General features: G+C 44.0%; 1 protein-coding gene across 1 annotated transcript in view; it reads left to right on the top strand.

Annotated features, from left to right (window-relative positions):
* The window catches only part of MSH2 (mutS homolog 2), a 56,101-nt gene extending 50,940 nt beyond the window's left edge, over nt 1–5,161 (top strand). Inside the window, 3 exon segments of the mRNA XM_037528098.2 lie at nt 71–318; nt 1,805–1,977; nt 3,803–5,161. Coding sequence (XP_037383995.1) covers nt 71–318; nt 1,805–1,977; nt 3,803–3,973 — 592 coding nt within the window. The 3' untranslated portion in view covers nt 3,974–5,161.
* Nucleotides 5,162–18,772: the final 13,611 nt, after the last annotated feature.

The raw sequence follows: 18,772 nt of genomic DNA, 5'->3' as shown, positions 1-18,772 counted from the left end.
TCTCTCCCTTTTTATTTGCACTACCACATTAATATGTCATGGGAAATTATCATGTAATTATGTGTTTCAGGTCTGCAACCAAAGATTCTTTAATAATCATAGATGAGTTGGGAAGAGGAACCTCTACCTACGATGGATTTGGATTAGCATGGGCAATATCAGAGTACATTGCAACCAAGATTGGGGCTTTTTGCATGTTTGCAACTCATTTTCATGAACTTACTGCCTTGGCTAATCAGATACCAACTGTTAATAATCTACATGTCACAGCACTGACCACTGAGGAGACCTTGACCATGCTTTATCAGGTGAAGAAAGGTGAGCATGTACCACTGGTGTACTGCACAGCCAGACTGTGGCAATAGGACATGCCCTACCCTGGATCATCAGTAACTGCCCATTTCATCTAAGTTAGTTTGAATTGTTTTTAGAAGATACATTTACCTCTTAATTCATAGTCTGGAGGCAGGGAAATCTATATGCCCATTATCTATATGTCTCTGTCTCCCTAGTACCACTCATTTTAAGACAGTCACAGAAAGAATAATCTATACTCTTGAGTCTGTGTTGTAAACATCATCTCAAAGGAATTTGGTACTACCTCTCATGGAAGTATGTTTTCTGATCAATTTAGCTGCTAGGTACTAACAGTAAACTTGAGGTTTCTAGGCTCTATCTGTTATTATGGATAAATTATTATAATTATTTGATTGTATTTTTAAGGAATGTTAATAAACTGGTTTGTTTAAAACAGGTTTCCAGAAATCCTGAAATTGTTAGTCGTTATCACATATGGAATGACATATTTGTTGACATTTCATACTTTCTGAAAAGTTTGTCATTTGCAAGTTTGGTAACTAATCATATTACTGAGTTGATGAGATTAATGTGCTATAAAGTTTTGATTACTTAAACATTTCACCCATGAGAACTTTCAGATGACTTTTTGCTTTTCAGTGAACTCATTTTTCTGCATCAGTTGGTTTGCAGGTAAATGAGATGATTATTTTTGGTTCTTTTAGCCTTTGTTACTTACGCTTCAGTGGGAATCCTGAGTTACTGCATTTATGTAATTATTGTTGATAACGGAATTTAGATACTTTTTAGTTAAACCTGGCATTTAGCATGAATTTGAGATTTTGCTTTTAAGTCACTGTGTTTTGTGTGATAATAGAAATAGGTTCAGGGTTGTGAAAAAAAGGCCAAATGAAGTACAGAGAAGAACAAGTTCATTTTCACTATGGATGTTCAGCAAACATTTGCTTTATTTGTTTCTTTTAGTTGTGCAAGGTATCCATCTCCAGAATGATAGGATATATAACTAAGTGCCCCCCATTCATTTTTTAATAAATATGTTTATCCAACCAGTTTTTGAGATACCCATCTCTAGAAAATGATTATAGGAAAGAATATTAAATGTTTCTAATTAGTGATACTTGCACTTTTTTTTCTTAATACTTTAGTACCTACCTTATGAAATAAGCAAACCTCAGAGAAATATTGAGTTAATTAATTTTTTTTCAGATTCAGATATTTGTCTAGCTTTTTGAGGATTATCAAGTTTTTCCTCCACTGTTTGTATTTTTCCTCCTTCATTTGTTAAGGATAAAACATGGTACCTAGTCCTAATTGCTTTTCATTGGAAACTTAATTAAAATTCCATTAAATTGCTCTGAAACATTTGGCTGATGTATTTGAAGTAATACAAAATCAAGTTTCTTAATGATGGTAAGAAGGATATGTTCCTTTTACATAAATAGTGTCTTTCTACTTTTGCCCCTCATGCCCACTAAAATTCTTGTAGGTATCTGCGATCAAAGTTTTGGGATTCACGTTGCAGAGCTTGCTAATTTCCCTCGACATGTGATAGAATGTGCTAAACAAAAAGCCCTGGAATTGGAGGAGTTTCAGAATTTTGGAGAGTCACAATATGATGAAATGGAACCCGCAGCAAAGAGGTGCTATCTGGAAAGAGAGGTTAGTCAGCTAGTTTTTGTAGTTACTTCATTTCTGTATCATTACATATATCAAGTGGCCAAAATATTATTTTTTCCCTATATAATTGTGGTGTTTAGTTTTTCATCATTCATTGTTGGCTTTCACTTACATTTACTTGCCTAGCAAAGAATCCTGTATGATTTAAATTTCTGTACTAGATACATCTGCATCATTTTTGTACTACATATGTCTGCATGATCAAGTACCAGATTTAAAAGAAGGAAAGGAATATTAGTTTAGGTTTAAAATAATTAAGAGGAGCTATAGATTTCCGAAGCACTTTTTTGATACTTTCATGAATAAATAGATCAAGTCCAGTTAAATTGCATACTTAGTGCTTAGTTAAAATAACAAATAAAATAAGCATAGCTCCTGCCCTTCAGTTGTTTAAACTCTGATGTAAGAATAATGAAAATATCATAGAAAATAAAGTGGCATATGACAAATATTTATTTGGGGAAGTTTTTTGTGGGCAGGATATTTTAGTTCTCATGGGAGAAGTGAATCTTAACTTGGACCTTCTATGAGTGATAGGAGAATTGTAGTGATCACGCAGAAAGGAAGCAATGACTAGCAGGATTATTAGTTCTCATAATAATGAAAATAAAAATTCACTGCTGGGTCCTGGCAACATTTACTGTATTACACATTGTGACATCTTCCTGTTCCATTAACTTTTACCCAGTGAGGTTTTTTTCTGTCACTGTTCTTACTTGAAGGATAGATGTTAAAATAATAGATGTTATATATGGTTTGTTGAGCTTAAAAGGTATGGAATTTTACCTATTCTACCTACAGGCAAGAGAAAGGTGTTATAATTTATTAATAGTTTTAAGCATGGAAGATTGCCAACCCGAATAAGTAGTCTTGGTATCAGCCACACCTCTCAGTGATCTGAAATTAGCAGACTTTTTTTTTTTTAATGTCATCTCTAATATTCTGATAAAAAAATTCTTTTTTGCTAATATTAATTACAATGTATTTTGAAATTTTTTACAGCTTAAGGAGACAAACGTATCATTTAGATGATAAGATTTTAATCTTTGTTTGAAAAAAGTGTACTTTCTATTTAATAGGGTAGTAATTATTCTTCATCTTATCATTTGGATTTCTACCTTTCACCTTTAAAGTATTTATTACCAACTAATTCCCTGTGTGAAAAGCAGACTTCTAGTTCTCCTTCATAATGCAGTAGTAAACATATATTTAATGCTACTCTTTGCTAGGTGCTATTCTAACCACTTTACACATTAACTCTTTTAATTCTTACAGTAGTCTTATCAGGTCGGTAATATTATATCCACTTTGTGGATGAGGAACATGGGTTAAGGGATTTGCCAAGGGTTATATGGCAAGTAATGACCATGTTTTTCAGAACAACAATAATTGGGCAGTAAAATAAACAACAAAGAGATACCTCTTTGGTGTGTATTAAATATTCAGTAACTGTTATGCCTGATAGTATTTGTATCTTTGAATTCATTTTTTCCCCAGAAAGTTAAGTTTATATATCAATTACAGAAGCTGAGGAATTTAGGGAACTACTCAAATAGTCAGCCTCTTTGTCATTAGCTGCTGAAATTATATTTATAAATATCCTTTTAATGACATGGAAGTGAAGAAATATGGTCAACTAAGGGCTTTGCTTATATATTACAAACAGTGCATATTTAAATAGTACAGATGTTCTTTAAATACTAGATGGTACTTTTTGGTCGAAATTTAATGAAATAATTTATTATCTGTAATGTGACTTTTAGGATACACACTTTTAAGACTAATGGAATGTTTTTATGTCTTTCAGGAAGGTGAAAAAATTATCCAAGAGTTTCTATCTAAGGTGAAACAAATGCCGTTTACTGAAATGTCGAAGGAAAACATCACAGTAAAGTTAAGACAACTGAAAGCTGAGGTGGTAGCAAAAAATAATAGTTTTGTAAATGAAATCATTTCACGAATAAAGGTTACTACGTGAGAAGACTGAAGATAATATTGACAAACTATTATCTAATGCTTTTGTATTGTTTTTTATTAACCTTTTTTCTTAGTGTTGGCAATAGATGCCCAAGGGGGAATCCACTTAATAAAATATTTAGTAATGCTTTGCTCTACCTACTACATTTTTAAAGATCTTTATTTTGAAATAGGAGAACTGTAACTGAGAAATACTTAAATGGATATGGGCAACAGTGACTAATAAATAAAATCATGTAGTTTGTGAAATTTGGCTAATTTGATTTGTGTTTATTTGAAATAGGTATTTTATACATATTTATTAAGCAATATGGAAGAATGAAGTAGGTAGAGACTTTGCAAAGATATTGTCTTAAAGCTAGAAGGAACCATGGAAATCGCCCCAGGTGATTTCCCAGAGTGTCTGTCTGACAGCAGGACCCAGGTTGACTGCAAGTGTATTAGTCCAAGTATTTATTGTAAATCTAGCGTCCTGATGTGACCCTCCACCTTGTCTACCATTCTCCTACTCCTGGTGAGACTTTGAAATCCGGATTTTAGCAAAACTTTTTCAGACTGGGAACACTGATTTAGTCTACCTCTCTGAGTTATAGGAAAGAGGTGGAACAGTTAAGAGTTGGTGGCTGGCCCTGCCAAATGTGGAGTCAGGTGGGAGAGGAGAGAAATAATCTTTTCAATAAATGGTGGGGGGATAATGATGAGATATCCAACAGGAACAAAATGAAATGGGATCCCTACTCCATGTCATGTAAAAAATATATCCAGTGAATTTTTAACCTAAATATATCAGAGAGTATATGAAGCTTTTCATGTTTAGATTTATAGTTCTGTAGAAGATAATGTAGGAAATTATTTTTATGACCTCAGCTTAGGAACAGTTTCTTAAGTCATAGATACCATCTTAAAGTTTGACAGACTTAGTGATACTGAAATTAATAATTTCTTTTCATTAAAAGCCATTGCTAATCAGACTGCATTCATTTTTCTAAAAAAAAAAAATTCTGTTTTTGACAATGGGGTGGGGGGAAAGTAATAAACCTGTTTAAGATGTCTCTGACTTAAGCTGTGCTTATTACATGAATATGATAATGGAACAGCCAGGCTCTTCATTTAATTTCCTTTTGGAATAGTGGATGTATCTAAAGCAAAAATAAACTAATTTCTGACCTGTCAAAGACAGTTGCATTTTACAGTTCTAATTGTAATGTGGTTTGGTTTTTCTTCTCCATTCAAAGAAGAACTTGGGTAATGCCAGAGTAAAGCCAACTACATAAATATTATGTAAGATTTAGAACTCAGCCATACTGTTACCATGAAATCTGTTGGCCACGTAACCATGTTTCTGAGAAAATACATGATTTTTTTTCTTTTTTAAAAAGCACAAAGAATCCATCCAAGATACAGTTGTTTTTGTAATTCATTGGGTTTTTTTCCCCTTACCATACTGTTTCAAGGGTAAAAATTGTGACAAAGCAGAAGAAAGATGTTTTAGGGTAGATATATTTAAAGAATAACTTTTTCCCCTTAAGAATCTCAATGTTCCATATACTAGGCACATCCTGTTAGACTTTTTGAGTATTAAATGCACCTTCTATCCTTGGTCTTTCTGCATTTAGCTTTTTGGGGAAGTATGTTTTTACCCACAGCATATGGTATGAGCTGCTGATTCAGTACTGAGTGATTCTTTAAGCTTGTTAGTTACATTCTGTTGATTAAAATGAATAGTTAGAAGAAAACCAGTCCCTGGTCTGAAACAAATCAATGTTAATTAGCTTATGGGGAGGAACAAATCAGAGAATTTTCATATACAAAGGAAATCTGTTACTGCTTTCCTAGACTCTGGGTTAAGGAGCTAGAGGCTGCAGAACATGATGAAAATGCCCAGAATGATAACACAGACTAAAGCTTAGAAGTGGAGCCCACCACAAAAGTTTTCTGCCTGATGTTCTCCCCATCCCACTTCCCTCAATAAAGCTTCTGCTTTCCTCTTGTTCTGTTTCTGTTTCAGAACTTAGCTATTTGGCCAGTTTTCAGGTGTCTGCACATCCTGGGGCAGTGCTAGGGTTCTGCAGAGGAAGCAGTGCCCTGCAGCCGGCATCCTGTTGCTAGTAAGCTGCCTCTTATTCTCGGGAACATTCTCAGGGATGGCAGTAGAAGGACGACTGTAGAATCCTCATCTCTGCCACAGCGGTTTCCCCACCTCCTTGGAAGCAGTGTTCCATGGTGTCAGACAACATTCAGAACAAGATCCAAATTCAATGTATGTTAGCATATTTTTGCTTTGGCATGTGGTTTGTCCAAATAGAAGTGCCCACACTCGTCTTTCGTCAGCTGTGTGGGAAATTCAGCAGTGGTGCGGACTATGTGGCCGTGTGGACTGTTGGGAGGCCTCCACTGGACACCCTGATCTTATTTCTAGACTTGGCAAGTCAAAGACCACACTGCTGCTACCTTTGGTTCACCTCAGAGTTAGATAAATAAACTCACAAATGACAAAATTTAGAAGGAAGGGAAAATTCTGTCAGTAGACCCACCTGGGTCATGGATACAAGGCCACCCTCTAAGACACTCCATCCTCTCAGTTCACCAGTCACCAAGCGCTGACATCTAATCAAGTGACTGCACTGCACCCTGTTTGCACAAATGGTTATGTACAAATGAGAAGTGGCCAGAGATGATGTCCAGAAGCCTGGACAGTGAGGAGTTAAGAGCTGAACATCAGCAGTGTTTGGAGCAAGATGTTGAAATTGGTCCACTCAAATCTGACCATTTGTCTTGGAGATTAGGTCTTGAACCACAAATGTTTTAGCGAACCCACAGGGGGCAACCCTGGAGATCTTCCTATCACTCTGGTCTGATAGGTGCTTATAAACCAGGAGCAAGTGTGCAAGCTGGACAGGTGACTTTAAAGTGAGCAGTGAGATGGTGTAGCAGGAAGGCGATTTTGAGTTGGATTAGTCCTTGCTTTGCTCCCTTAGCTGTGTGACTGAACTGCCCCTTTTTTGAAGGAGTTGGGTTTTTAGGACTTTCAAATGCCATAGCTTCAAGTCCAGGCAGGTACAGGGTACAGATCAAAGGGCTTAACGGCCAACCTAAAAGCCTTCAAACATTTAAAAACATCACTGGTGGACCTCCCTGGTGGCGCAGATGGTTGAGCACAGTGCTGTGAAGCTGTCCACAGGCTCTGCAGTGCAGGTTCAATCCTGGCCAGCTGGGGAAATACCCACATGGCAAGCAGACCTCTCCTGTCTCACCCACTGCACCCCTCAGCAGTGTATTTCAGTCAGTCTGCCTGTTCTGTTCCACACTATGTCTCTGGTGAATCCTCTCACCCTCCCGCACATCTGGCCTGTACCCCGGTTCACATGTATAAATAAATAAATCTTAAAAATAATAAAAAAATAAAAACATCACTGGCCAGGAAAATATGCATGTCTGACTGTCCAGAAGCCACCATTTGTACCCTCTGGGATAGGCTCTACCATTTCATGATTATATAAAATAATTTTTTACATTGCTGCAGTTAGTCGGCCAGCATCCAAGTAGCCATTCTTTGGTGGTTTCTGCCCTTGTTCCCCCAACCACTTCTAAGTGCTAATAAACCTACCTCATAATTCTAACAGATCACATTGCCACTTTTTTTATTATCTGTGATCTTAGTATCCAACTATATTGAGGCTTAGGAGTATTTGTTGATGATGCTTTCCCCTTCACTAGAATCAAATGGAGAAAAAAAAAGATCTGATAAATTCCAAGTAGATAAGGAGGAAGGTAAGGCAGGGTACAGAGACCAAAGGGTACTTCTAAACCTCTTCCGGCTCTGCGCTTAAGTCTGGTTTTGGGGGAGAGCCCATTTTAGTAGGGTTAAGGAGCTAAAGCAGACTGCATCCTTCAGAATTGAGTATGACTTAAGTTTTAACTTTCAAAATTAGAGAAGATTGAGCCCTGCCCAGGTTCTGTGGTCACCAGAGCTGCTGGTGACAGCTTAGAGAGAGCTGGGGTCTCAGCTATTTACATTAAAGACTGTCTCCTACATCCTACCAGGGCCATGCCAGACCAGCAGCTGAGAAAATTCTTACCCTTTGACCTAAAGCTGAGTTGCTTCCACTCTGTATACAGGGTTTTCTTCCTGTTTCCACTAATGGAACTTCCAGATCTGCCTTCCTGGCCCCATTTCTCCCCCATATCCCACGCAACCCGAGGTCCAAGTTCCTATATACAGCATGGTCACCACTTCAAATAGTTTAACGCCAGTTCTTCCTCGTCCACAAGCAATTTGATCTTCCAGTTATGCACGGGCCTAGTGGCTTCCTGATCTTAGTTCTGGGTGGGCTGGCCTTCTGTCTTGGCCCAAGACCTTTCCTCTGTCGGCTTCTGTTCGGTCCCTACTTTAGTAACAGCTCCTACACATGTTGGGGCTCAAGCTGTGGCAGGGCACCCCTTCCCAGAGGGCTTCATTTCTTCTACCTGTAATAGTTCTTAGTTGATCAGAGCTAGGGTGATGGGGGCAGTGGTCATCAGATGACTCAATCAATTTCAAACTCTTGCTTTAGATATAAGGAAGCAAAGGGTCCAAAGTCACACAGGTGGGCTGAAGCAGATTACCAAGAATGGAGATGATAAGCAGTTGTGTGGTCCCAGCCCTGCGTGTCTGGGGTAGCTGGGAGTAGAACACTCTTTAAAACCTGATAGGTGACATCTGATCCCCTCCCCACCTTGATGAAATTCCTCGGTGCAGTTCTGAAGGGGCTGCCAGTCAAAGGGCCCACTGTCGCAGTCACAGAGCGGGCAATGAGCCAAGCTGTGCCACCGCAGAGTATGTATATGCAGATTTTGAGAATGAGCAGTTCTCCTTCCTCCAAGATTGTTAAATTGGGCTGTTTCCCTAGAAGTGTCTGTGCCCCTTACCTCCCTCCATCTACCTCCACCCAGCCCGGTATGAGTCAACACACAGAGACAGGAGAGCTATGCAATGTTGATGAGGGAAATATGCAAACAAGAGTTGACCGTGTTCTTGGAGTCCCTGGGGTTTCTGAGGCCACATTCATCACTGAATTTCTGAGTCACCAAGCCAACCAATTCCCTTTGGGTTTAAGCCACTTTGAGTGCAGTTTCTGTTGCTTGTGACCAATGTGTCCCCAGATGATTCATGTACTGACTGAGCCAGGATGAAAACCCATGACAACCCACTCCTTGAGAGTTTGAAAAGACATAAGAGACTCATGTCTGTGAATTACTCAGATTCCAAGTACACCAAGGGCATCCACGCTTTAAGGCAATTCTGATATGAGTTGATTTGTAGCATCATGCAAATGATAAATATGGCTTTGCGCACAGGGATCTGATTCAAGTGGGGCTATGTCAGTAATATTTGCCTGCACCTCTTTTCTGGATTGTTACTTCTAGCAAGGAACAGCCACTTGGACAGTGTTCTATTTGTAGTGCCTCCGATAGATGGCCACACTGGACACCCTAGAGGAATGAAATATATTTATGCAAGAGTGACTCTTCTGCTTCTGGACCCTTAACTTCAGTCTCCACATCTGTAAAATGAGGATAATAATAGAATCTGTCTAATTTACTTATCTGTATACTAATAATCCGAACTCTTTTGCTTTCAGGTGTGAGAAAGTCAACTCACACTAATCAAAGTACTGTTTGGGGTGGGGGGGCCCATGCTGATCTCAGGCCCATGCTGAATTCAGACCTGGAGCAGGAGCAGTGTGGTATGGCCTTGCTATCCCTCTTTCCTCCTGGCCTGTTTCTGTACTACCCTTGACCTTGGGTTCCTGCATGTGAAAGGGGCATGGCCACCAACAGACAGCACTGCTGTCAAATCCTTACAACCCTCACTCTGAAGAGAGGGCCTCTCTCTTCAGGGGCCAGATCATGCAAAAGGGGGGACAAAAGATTCCCTGGAGGCAATGGGGAGTCCCATTATCAAAGAAATGAAGATGGAGTCCTGGGCTGAGGAAAACAGCACGTGTCCACATCTCTGGGAGACTCGTGATGATCAGAAAAGAGAGGTGCAGGGAAAACTGAGCCGGTGTCTGGTGCTTTGCAAGCCCTCAGTATGTGTCAGCTGCTGCTAAAATGCCAGTGGGGTTGGCGGTGAAGAGGAGAAGAACGTGGCAGGAACAGGAGCAGAAATGTGGGGTCCTCTGTGCCTGGTGCGATGTGGCCCGCCCTCACTCTGCTGCATACCCTGGCCTCAGCTTTGCTCAGGGGGGGTGCCTGTTCTAATTCCCACAAGGCTCTGTATGAGTGAGCAATGGCCCTTAGGAAGAAGAGGATCTCTTTCTTCTGAGGTGTAAAGAGCTAACGTACCGGACATACTGGAGCTTACAAAGGCCGGAGCTGGGGAAATGATACTTTAGCATTGTCAAGGCATGCTGAATTGGAGTGTGAATCTGTGGCTGGTGTGTGGTGAAGTAAGGAAGGATTTTGGAAAATTGTTTTGTAGGATCCAGAAGCTACTCATCCTGAATTGGTTTCCAAGTGGAAATCAACCTGAGGCCTCACAGAAGTTACTCAAGGAAGTGAGCACCAGGTTACACTGCTGGCCTTGGCTTGGGGATCCCAGCAGACCCTGAGCTCCTGTCCAGGCCGGTGGAGCTCTGCCAAGTGTGGGCAGCCAAAGTCTAGAGGTGAGGGAACTAAAATCTACTAGGAACCTAGTTGACTCCATGCACTCTGCACACTGTCTCAATCAGCACACAAACCTGCAATTTATAGCAATGCTGAAATGGAGGCTCAGTGTAGGGTAAGTAAAGTATCAGGCTTTTCTGCCCTCCTGCCATTAGGATTAATGATGGATCCTTGTGGTCCTGACTGCATGCCTGATGGTGGGCACCTGGAGTGGGGTGTGGGCATGCGTAAGTGGGTGCACCTGGGCTAAGGCTGGGCTTATAAGGGTGGCGTCACGGGGAAGCCAGAAGAACCACAGGAGAAGCAGAGCAGAGCAGCAGAGGCCATGAGAGAACGCTGGAGAGCCCAGAAAGAGTGAAGACTTGCTGGGGGCTGGGAGGCCTGCCAGACTCCTGGGCCCCCAGCACCCCTGCTTGCCATGTGCCTGGTAAATGCCAATAAAAGCCTGCAAAAGCAACTGAGGACTCCAGGACACTTTTCTCCTTACCCCACCAGCTCGGGTCATAGAGATCCTGCCCTGTGTCCTCCTGCCGTTACACTCAGGAAAGGGAAGTTCCTCATTCAAAGTCTCAGAACTATTGAGTGGTGGAAGGACTGGCTTCCCACCATGCCACCACCTCCTGGAAGTGGCTCAGGGGGCACCGTCACCATCTGAGGAGCCAGGGGATACAGGCAAGGCAGTTTCCTTACACGGAGACTTGTAATCTCAGAGATTCAGAGGCCTTGTCCCTCTCACAAGGCTGCTACGTGGTGGAGCTCATCTTTTGTCTACACCCACGGTACCAAACAACTCAATGACAACATGTCTTGGCAGTCAAATTCCTCCTGCAGAGGTGAGTGATGGCAGGTTTCATTTGTCATGTTGATGGAACTTTGTTTCTCGCTGTGGCAACAAAATTTGTGAGCTCTTCCTCTCATTCCTGAGAAATGCAGCTCCACACAGTTCATCAGATACTTTCATGGGGAGGTATTTTCCCCCTCATTTTTCCTGGGTTTGACTCAATTGTGGGCAGAACTCAGGTGACGGGGAGAGGAATTTAAGAGCGTGGAGGCTGGCTGCTGACGCTGCAAAGCCCTAGCTCAGAAACTCACCTGCACACTGTTGTGTAGGGAATGCCTGGCCCAGCAGATGTCTTTAATGCATCTGTTATCTCCTCATTTGGCTCATTTTGTTGGTTTCAAAATCCCTCACGGATGGTCCAATTAAAATTTTGGAAGAAATCTGGGCTCTGTACATTGTTCTCAGTGGAGTAACTAAGTCTGAACACGGTAAAATGAAAGGCAGGCATAATCATCACCCAGGTTAGGAAATTAGTGTTTGAGGTTTTTTCCTCTGTAAAAGGGAAAAATGTCCTGGTGGTCTCCATTAGAGGAAGAGAAATGTTTTATCAAATACAATGTAGTCCTGGCAATTGCCTTCTCCTGGAGCTTGAAGAGAGGCCTGGGAGTGTTTAATCTCCCACCACTTTTTCTGTACCCCTCTTGTGACACTTTTTGCTTTCTGCCAAGTTATTTATACCCTGGCTTGATATTTAATTTTTGCTTCTAGATTGTATGTTCCTTGTTCATAGAAGTGGCTTGTTCATAGAAGGTGATCCATGAAAGATGTAATATAAATACAGGCTAGATGGGTGCATAGGTGGGTTGGCGAGAGGGTGGGTAAATGGTTGGATGGAGGGATGCGGGTGTGGGTGGCTGGACGGATAAGTGGGTAAATGAGTGGGTAGGTGGTTGGCTGGAGTGGTGGGTGGGTGAATGGGTGGATGTTTGTACGGAAGGGTGGGTGGGTAGAATGACAGGTCTATGGATGGCCCCTGATAAATTGGCTGGCACAGAAAAATAGAACTTGTGGATTGATGGGGGTGGGGGAGGAAGGAAAGGTGAATTATAATCATTGAATGTCTCTGTCAGACACTGGCGCTTTTTTTTTTTTAAGATTTATTTATTTTTTTATACAAGAACTGGGGTACAGGCCAGATGCACGGGAAGGTGAGAGGATTCACCAGAGACAGAGCGGGAAGCAGAACAGGCAGACTGATGAAATACACTGCTGAGGGGAGCAGCGGGCGGCAGGAGAGGTCTGCGCGCCACGTGGGACGCTCGCCTGGTGGCCAGGGATCGAACTGGTGCTGCAGAGGCTGCAGGCAGCTTCGCAGCCCAGCGCACAACCGCTGCGCCACCAGGGAGGCCCTGGCACTTTTTTTTTTATTTGTAAAGATTTATTTTAATTTATGCATACAGGAACTGGGATACAGGCCAGAGGTGTAAGGCCGGGGGGCAGGGGCAGAGGGGATTCACCACAGAGTGGGGAACAGAACAGGCAGACTGACTGAAATACACTATTGAGGGGAGTAGCAGGTGAGAGAGGAGGGGTCTGCTGCACCATGTGGGTTAACTTCCTGGTGGCCAGGGATCAAACTGGTGCTGCAGAGGCTGCAGGTAGCGTCATAGTGCTGTGCTTAACACCTTGTGCCACCAGGGAGGCCCTGTTGGCACTTTATAAGCATCATTTCAGTTAAACCTCACACCAGTGCAATAAGGTAGGTTTGTTTTCCTTTCAGGATGTTGAAAGTGATGGTCAGAAAAATTAAGAATTTGCTTTAATGAGACTCAGAGATCAGTCTGAATGGAAAAAAATATTGCCTTCTAAAAGTCCACCCAGCACAGAGTCAACACCTAAAAGTTGATTTTTATGATGTTGTTTACATAGAAACATTTACTTATTACAAATCCATTTGATAGCATCCCTGCATGAATGCCCTTTGACCCAGGTTGCCTCTGGCTCCTTCAGCAAGAAGGCTATAGGAAAAAGAAAAAGTCAGGCCTTCTTTGGGGGACACTGTTAAGGGATGTAACATTAGTAGAGAGAGACCCCTTGCCCCTAAAAAAAGCAGGAGATGAGGTGTGCCTGAAGGAGGTAAATGGAGTGACATCCACAGTGTTGGTGACAGGACCACGTCAGGGCCCTTCCCTGTCGCCTCAGAGAGCCAGGAGGTAGAAGCCAAAAGATGTGATGAGGCTTCTACAGGTGTGTCATGAAGGTCACCACTGATGGACAATTTTAACAGCCAAGAAGGACAGCAAGACAATTTTAACAGCCAAGAAGAGAACACGTCCGCCACTCAGATCCCTGTTAGAGGAGAAGGAGGTCTTTGGGGCTGCGGGCTAGTCTGGTGCTGGTTCTGCTGGGAGGGAGCATGGAGCTGAGACCAGCTGTGGCCTCCTCTGCTCTTCTTGCTCCTTTAGGCCACTGGCTTCTGTGGCATGAGCTGGGTAGGCAGCGGTTGCCTACCAACGGAGAACCGAGCCCCAAGCGCAGGTGTGTGCAGTAGAGGGTGAACTCAGCAGGCTGGAGGCTCACACCCTGCACATTTGCCCTGCTTCTGAGAAATGTCCTGCCTCACAAGAGTATCTTTGTGCACCTGAGAACCTGAGCCTGGGTAGTTCATGCTGACAATATAAAATAGGTGGTGAACACCAGTCCTTGGGGCATGGGCAATGCTGTAATAATTTGACCTCTGGAGGGGTTTGAAGAATGAGCAGCGAAGGTCAGTCAGGTAGGTCCGTGGAGCCTGTGTGACAGACCTCCAAGCCAAGGCTCAGGGAGTGCCTCCTGTTGGCCAAGCTTTGTGTGTTGTCACACATCATTACTGGGATGTGATTCCACTGGGAGGAGACAAGTGGATGCGGCGCTGGCTTCTCCAGGGCTCTGCTCTATGTTCTTTTTCCCTTTGCTCGTTTGTGTCTGTTTCCTTTCACTGCAATGAGCCACAACTGTGAATGAAACAGCTTTTTGAGTTCTGTAAGTCATTCTAGGCAGTCTTTGAAGTGGAGATGGCCTTGGGGAACCCCAGGAACAAGTGCTTGGACCCGACTCTTAGGTTTGTCTCAAGGATTCTCCAGCAGGCTCTCTTACCAATTTTTTAGCACCAAGAAGCTGGTGGAAAGGATTGTTTCCTTCTGGTGGTGCTGCTGGTGAAATCTTCTTTCTTAGGCAGCTTCCAGCTTGCCTGGGTGCTTGTTGGTTTTCTTTCGGTGCCTCCTGGGTGTAAGTCTTTGAGCCAGTGTGCTGGTTGCTTTATTCTTGGCTAGAAGTGAGCAAGCACCAGCCAGGGCTTGACCCAACATGGGCATTGAAGCAGATGGGACTGGGGGGCGGTCGTTGATGATGGAGAAAAATTATACTTAACAAGTGTGCTGTTTCCAATATTCCTTTTAATTCTCACAAACCCCTATGAGGTATGTGCTAACATTTTAGACTCCACTTTATATGTGAGAAAAGCAATCCTCAACAGGTTGTGACTTGTCTAAGTAAATGGTAAGAGGGAAAACTTGCTCCTTGTTCTTTCTTTTCTTTTCTTTTTTTTTTTTAAAGATTTATTCCTTTATGCATACAAGAGCTGGGGCACAGGCCAGAGATGTAGGGGGTGAGAGGACTCACCAGAGACAGAGTGGGGAACAGAACAGGCAGATTGACTGAAATACACTGCTGAGGGGAGCAGTGGGTGAGACGGGAGAGGTTTGCTGTGCCATGTGGGCTGCTCCTTGGTTGGCCGGGGATTGAACTTGTGCTACAGAGGCTGTGGATTGCTTCATAAGGCAGTGCTTAACCCCTTACGCCACCAGGGAGGTCCCCTTGTTCTTTCTTGAGCTTATGAACTCCTAGGTGAAGGGGTTCCACACACTCAGGAGTCGAAGCTTTCTGACCACAGTGCTCTCTATGGCAGGACTATGTAACAGACCTGGCTACAATGACAGAATGTTCTCTGTCTGGCTACCCAACATGGTAACTGGCCTGTAGTCTTTGAGCACTTAAAATCTGATTAGTGCGATTGAAGAGCTGAATTTTAAATTTCATTTGACTTAAATTTATTTACATTTAAAGAGCTGTGTGTGGCCAATGGTTACTCCACTGGACATCACAACTCTAGACTGTGGAACTTAATTTTCCTAGAGGAAGCAGAGACCAATGAAAACAGTGACTGGGGCTCACTCATAAAGATTCTCACAGCACAGGGTGTATGTGTGGAAATCGCAGCTTTCAGCAGGATGCTGGCCAATCCTCAGAGGGGGCTATGTCCTTCCAACTTGCATCCAGATAACTGGTTCTAGTCAGCCAAGTCCATGGAGAAAGAACTAGATCAAAGTGTCCAAGCTAGTTCAAGCACTTGGCAGATGTGCTTAACAAAAATCCTGTGGTCTTATACATTTCTCTCCTCCTTCCTCCCCCTCCCAAACCCTACAGTGGCAGAGCCCAAAGGCCAGCCCCTCATTTTTTGTTAACTAGAAAAAGGAGCCTTAGTGAAGGCGAGAACGGGCTCCATCAGCCAGAGGGGCAGAAGCCAGGCCCAGTGAGCGGTCATGGCCCAAGCTCGGTGCCTTTGGGGCACGCCTTTCCTTAGTGATTTCCACTAGCACGCCTTCAGGGAACATTTCCTTCAGAGTGTCGGATGAAGAGACCAGGAGTGTGCTTTTCTTTGCTCAGACTCTCTTTATCAGGAGAGCAGCAGGCCCTAGTCCTGGGAGCTCCACACAGTCCCCTCCAGCTCTTGTGAGCTCGCTGGCCTGGACTGCACCATGACCCGGAGCTCCCTACCTGCAGGACAGTGGTCTCCTGTCAGCCTCCCGCCAGCCTGGAGTGAAGGCTGTACTTCTCTCCAGCCCCTCGCACTATGGGGCAGAGGAGTGGGGAAGGAGTGGGGGGTGTGTGTGTGCGTGTGCGCGCGTGCACACCTGGCCCCAACCTAGACACATTACTTAACCTCTCTGGTCCAAGACAAAATGGGGGAGGGGTGGTGGAAAACTAAATTGCCAGGGTTGGTAGGGGATTAAATGAGATAAATATGCAAATCTCTTGCAAACCCTTCCTCCCCCTCCTACTCCTTCTCTCTACCCTCCAGCTAGCTAATGGTTTTTCCACCAGAAGCAGAGTAATAGGAAGTTCTCTTTCTAGAAACACTGTAGGCCAGTGTTTTCTATACAGTTTGGTGTGATTCATAGGTAGATCATGAAATCAATTTAATAGCTGTACTGAGCATTAAAATGAAACAATCGGAACAGAAAGTAGTACATTTCGCGAACATTGCAGTTATATGAAGACTTTGGGGCTTGGGGGTAAGCTAGGGAGTGATTTTGTAACTTGAGGTGGCCAGGTCTGTACTTGAGGCACCTGTCAATCACTTCTCATCTCTCTGGCTACCTGAAGGAAAAGGATGGTCAAGTAAGACTCTAGGAGGTGGGGGGAGGGGAGAAAACCATTATCTCATCTTAGTGATGGGAAAATGGATGATCTGAGCAAATAGAATGGCTGGCAGATGCAGAACTCAAACTCAGACTTGTAGCTTCTTTCCCTACCTGAGCAATGTGGATGCCCAGTTTCAAGACCCTGCTCCCCATTAGAACCAAGTGGGCAGCTTCCCTAACTATTCCGGTGCCTCTCTGAGCTCCTCCTCAGACCACTGAAATCAGGACAGAGTCGGGGGTGCGGGGGGAGTGCTGGGCTGGCATCAGTACCCCTTAAAGCTCCTGTTGGGAGAATCTGCTGCATGGCCAGATTGGAAACCTCGGCCACAGCTGGGACCATCTTCCAGGGCAGATTTCCTCCACACCCCTGCCTTCCTCCTGCCTTCTTTCTGATGGTCCTGACTGTCAGAAACTAGCCTTGGCCCAGTCTGGCCAAGCTACATGCCAGGTCCAGTGATGCCCCAACACAGAAGGATGTCACTCTTGTTGTGCAGAGTAGCTCCGCTGGGAAGCTGCTCCCCAGGCCCAATCCCGAAGCTGAAATCTGGGGCCTCCTGAGAGGTGGTATGAGGAAGGAGATGGGGAGGCAGGCGGCTCTGACAGACAGAAAGCAAACAGCTCAAAGGGGTGGCAGGCTGCATTTTATTCATCGTTAGTTTAAACACCCTTCAAGTCCTGTCTCAGAGTGCTGCTCAGAAAAATAAATGTATTGTTTAGGAAATTCTGCAGGCTTGCCCCACATGCTCTAAGCCCCTCCTGAGAGAACACAGCATAGAAAATGATTTGTAAAGCAAAGGGGAGCGTTCCTAGGGAGGAAGGGAGGCAGGGAGAGGCTGAGAAAAAGGAGAATAAGGTTTTGGGCCAGGTCAGTATAGAGATCTCATTGCGTTTCCTCTATGCACAAGAGACCAGCTGGGTGCTAGGCCATGCTTGGGGTGCCTGAAGGTACTGGAGCTGCTCCATGGGCTCGAGTCCAGGCCCTGAGTCCACACTGATGAGCCATCAGGGGGTCAGGAGTGGTGTCAGCAGCTCTCGGCGCCCCCTCCCACCCCACAGTGTAGAAACTTCAGCGGCAACAGCGAACATGTTAAACAAGAAAGAAAGAAGCCTGGGTCCTCTTTTGGACTCAGAGGGCCCTAAGTAGTCTGTCTGGAGGTGCCTTCTAGACAGTGTGCATGTGGAATTGTGCTTTTTGTTAGTTAATATTGTAAAAAGTTACAGTAAGACAACCACGTGGACCACAGCTCCTGTGGTATCGGCCCATGTGGGCTGTGCCTGCCTGGGTTCCTCAGAAGCTTCTCCTTTGGCCTTGGGATTCAGTCCCACCTCACCCCAGAACATACAGGAGGAGGTCTGTCTGAGGAGCCTGGGTAAATTTAGCAGCTATTTTCCAGGGTTTGGCTTGGGTATGGTGGCTGGCTTCTGTGTAAAACACAAATACATGCAAAGTGTGCATAAGACTTTACCAAGGCAGAGAGGAATTTTCCAGGCCTTCATAGATCTCCATCCAGGGAGTTAAAAATGGGAAGTTTTTCTTCTTTTAATGTGGCTCAGACTAGGAATTTTCCTTGGGGAAACGCACTAGTCACTCTTAGTAAGGCTGATGTGTGTGTGTGTATGTGTGTGTGCACAGTACTGAGATGTACAATGCCCTTGGGCAAAGTCCAGGACTGGCTGGCATTTTCCACAAGCTCAGGACCTGAGACTGCCTGAGCATCTGACTCCTTCACCCAGCATGGAGGCTCTGGCCTCAGGGCCCTGGCCTTAGCTAGCGGGGCCTCCCAGGGTGGCTTCTTTGCCTGCCTGCCCAACTTTGAGAAGGCCTACTTGCCAAGCCCCTGGCCTCTTTGTGGCCACAGCTGGATGACTTAGATCCCCTGCTGTGCATGCAGGAACCACCACAGCCCCA

The sequence above is a fragment of the Talpa occidentalis genome, unplaced genomic scaffold, assembly GCF_014898055.3.
Source record: "Talpa occidentalis isolate TD23 unplaced genomic scaffold, MPIMG_talOcc4v2.1 talOcc4.5, whole genome shotgun sequence".
In the NCBI taxonomy this organism is placed as follows: domain Eukaryota; kingdom Metazoa; phylum Chordata; class Mammalia; order Eulipotyphla; family Talpidae; genus Talpa; species Talpa occidentalis.
Note: the sequence above shows the minus strand (reverse complement) of the source record. Positions and strands in the feature narration are given on the sequence as shown.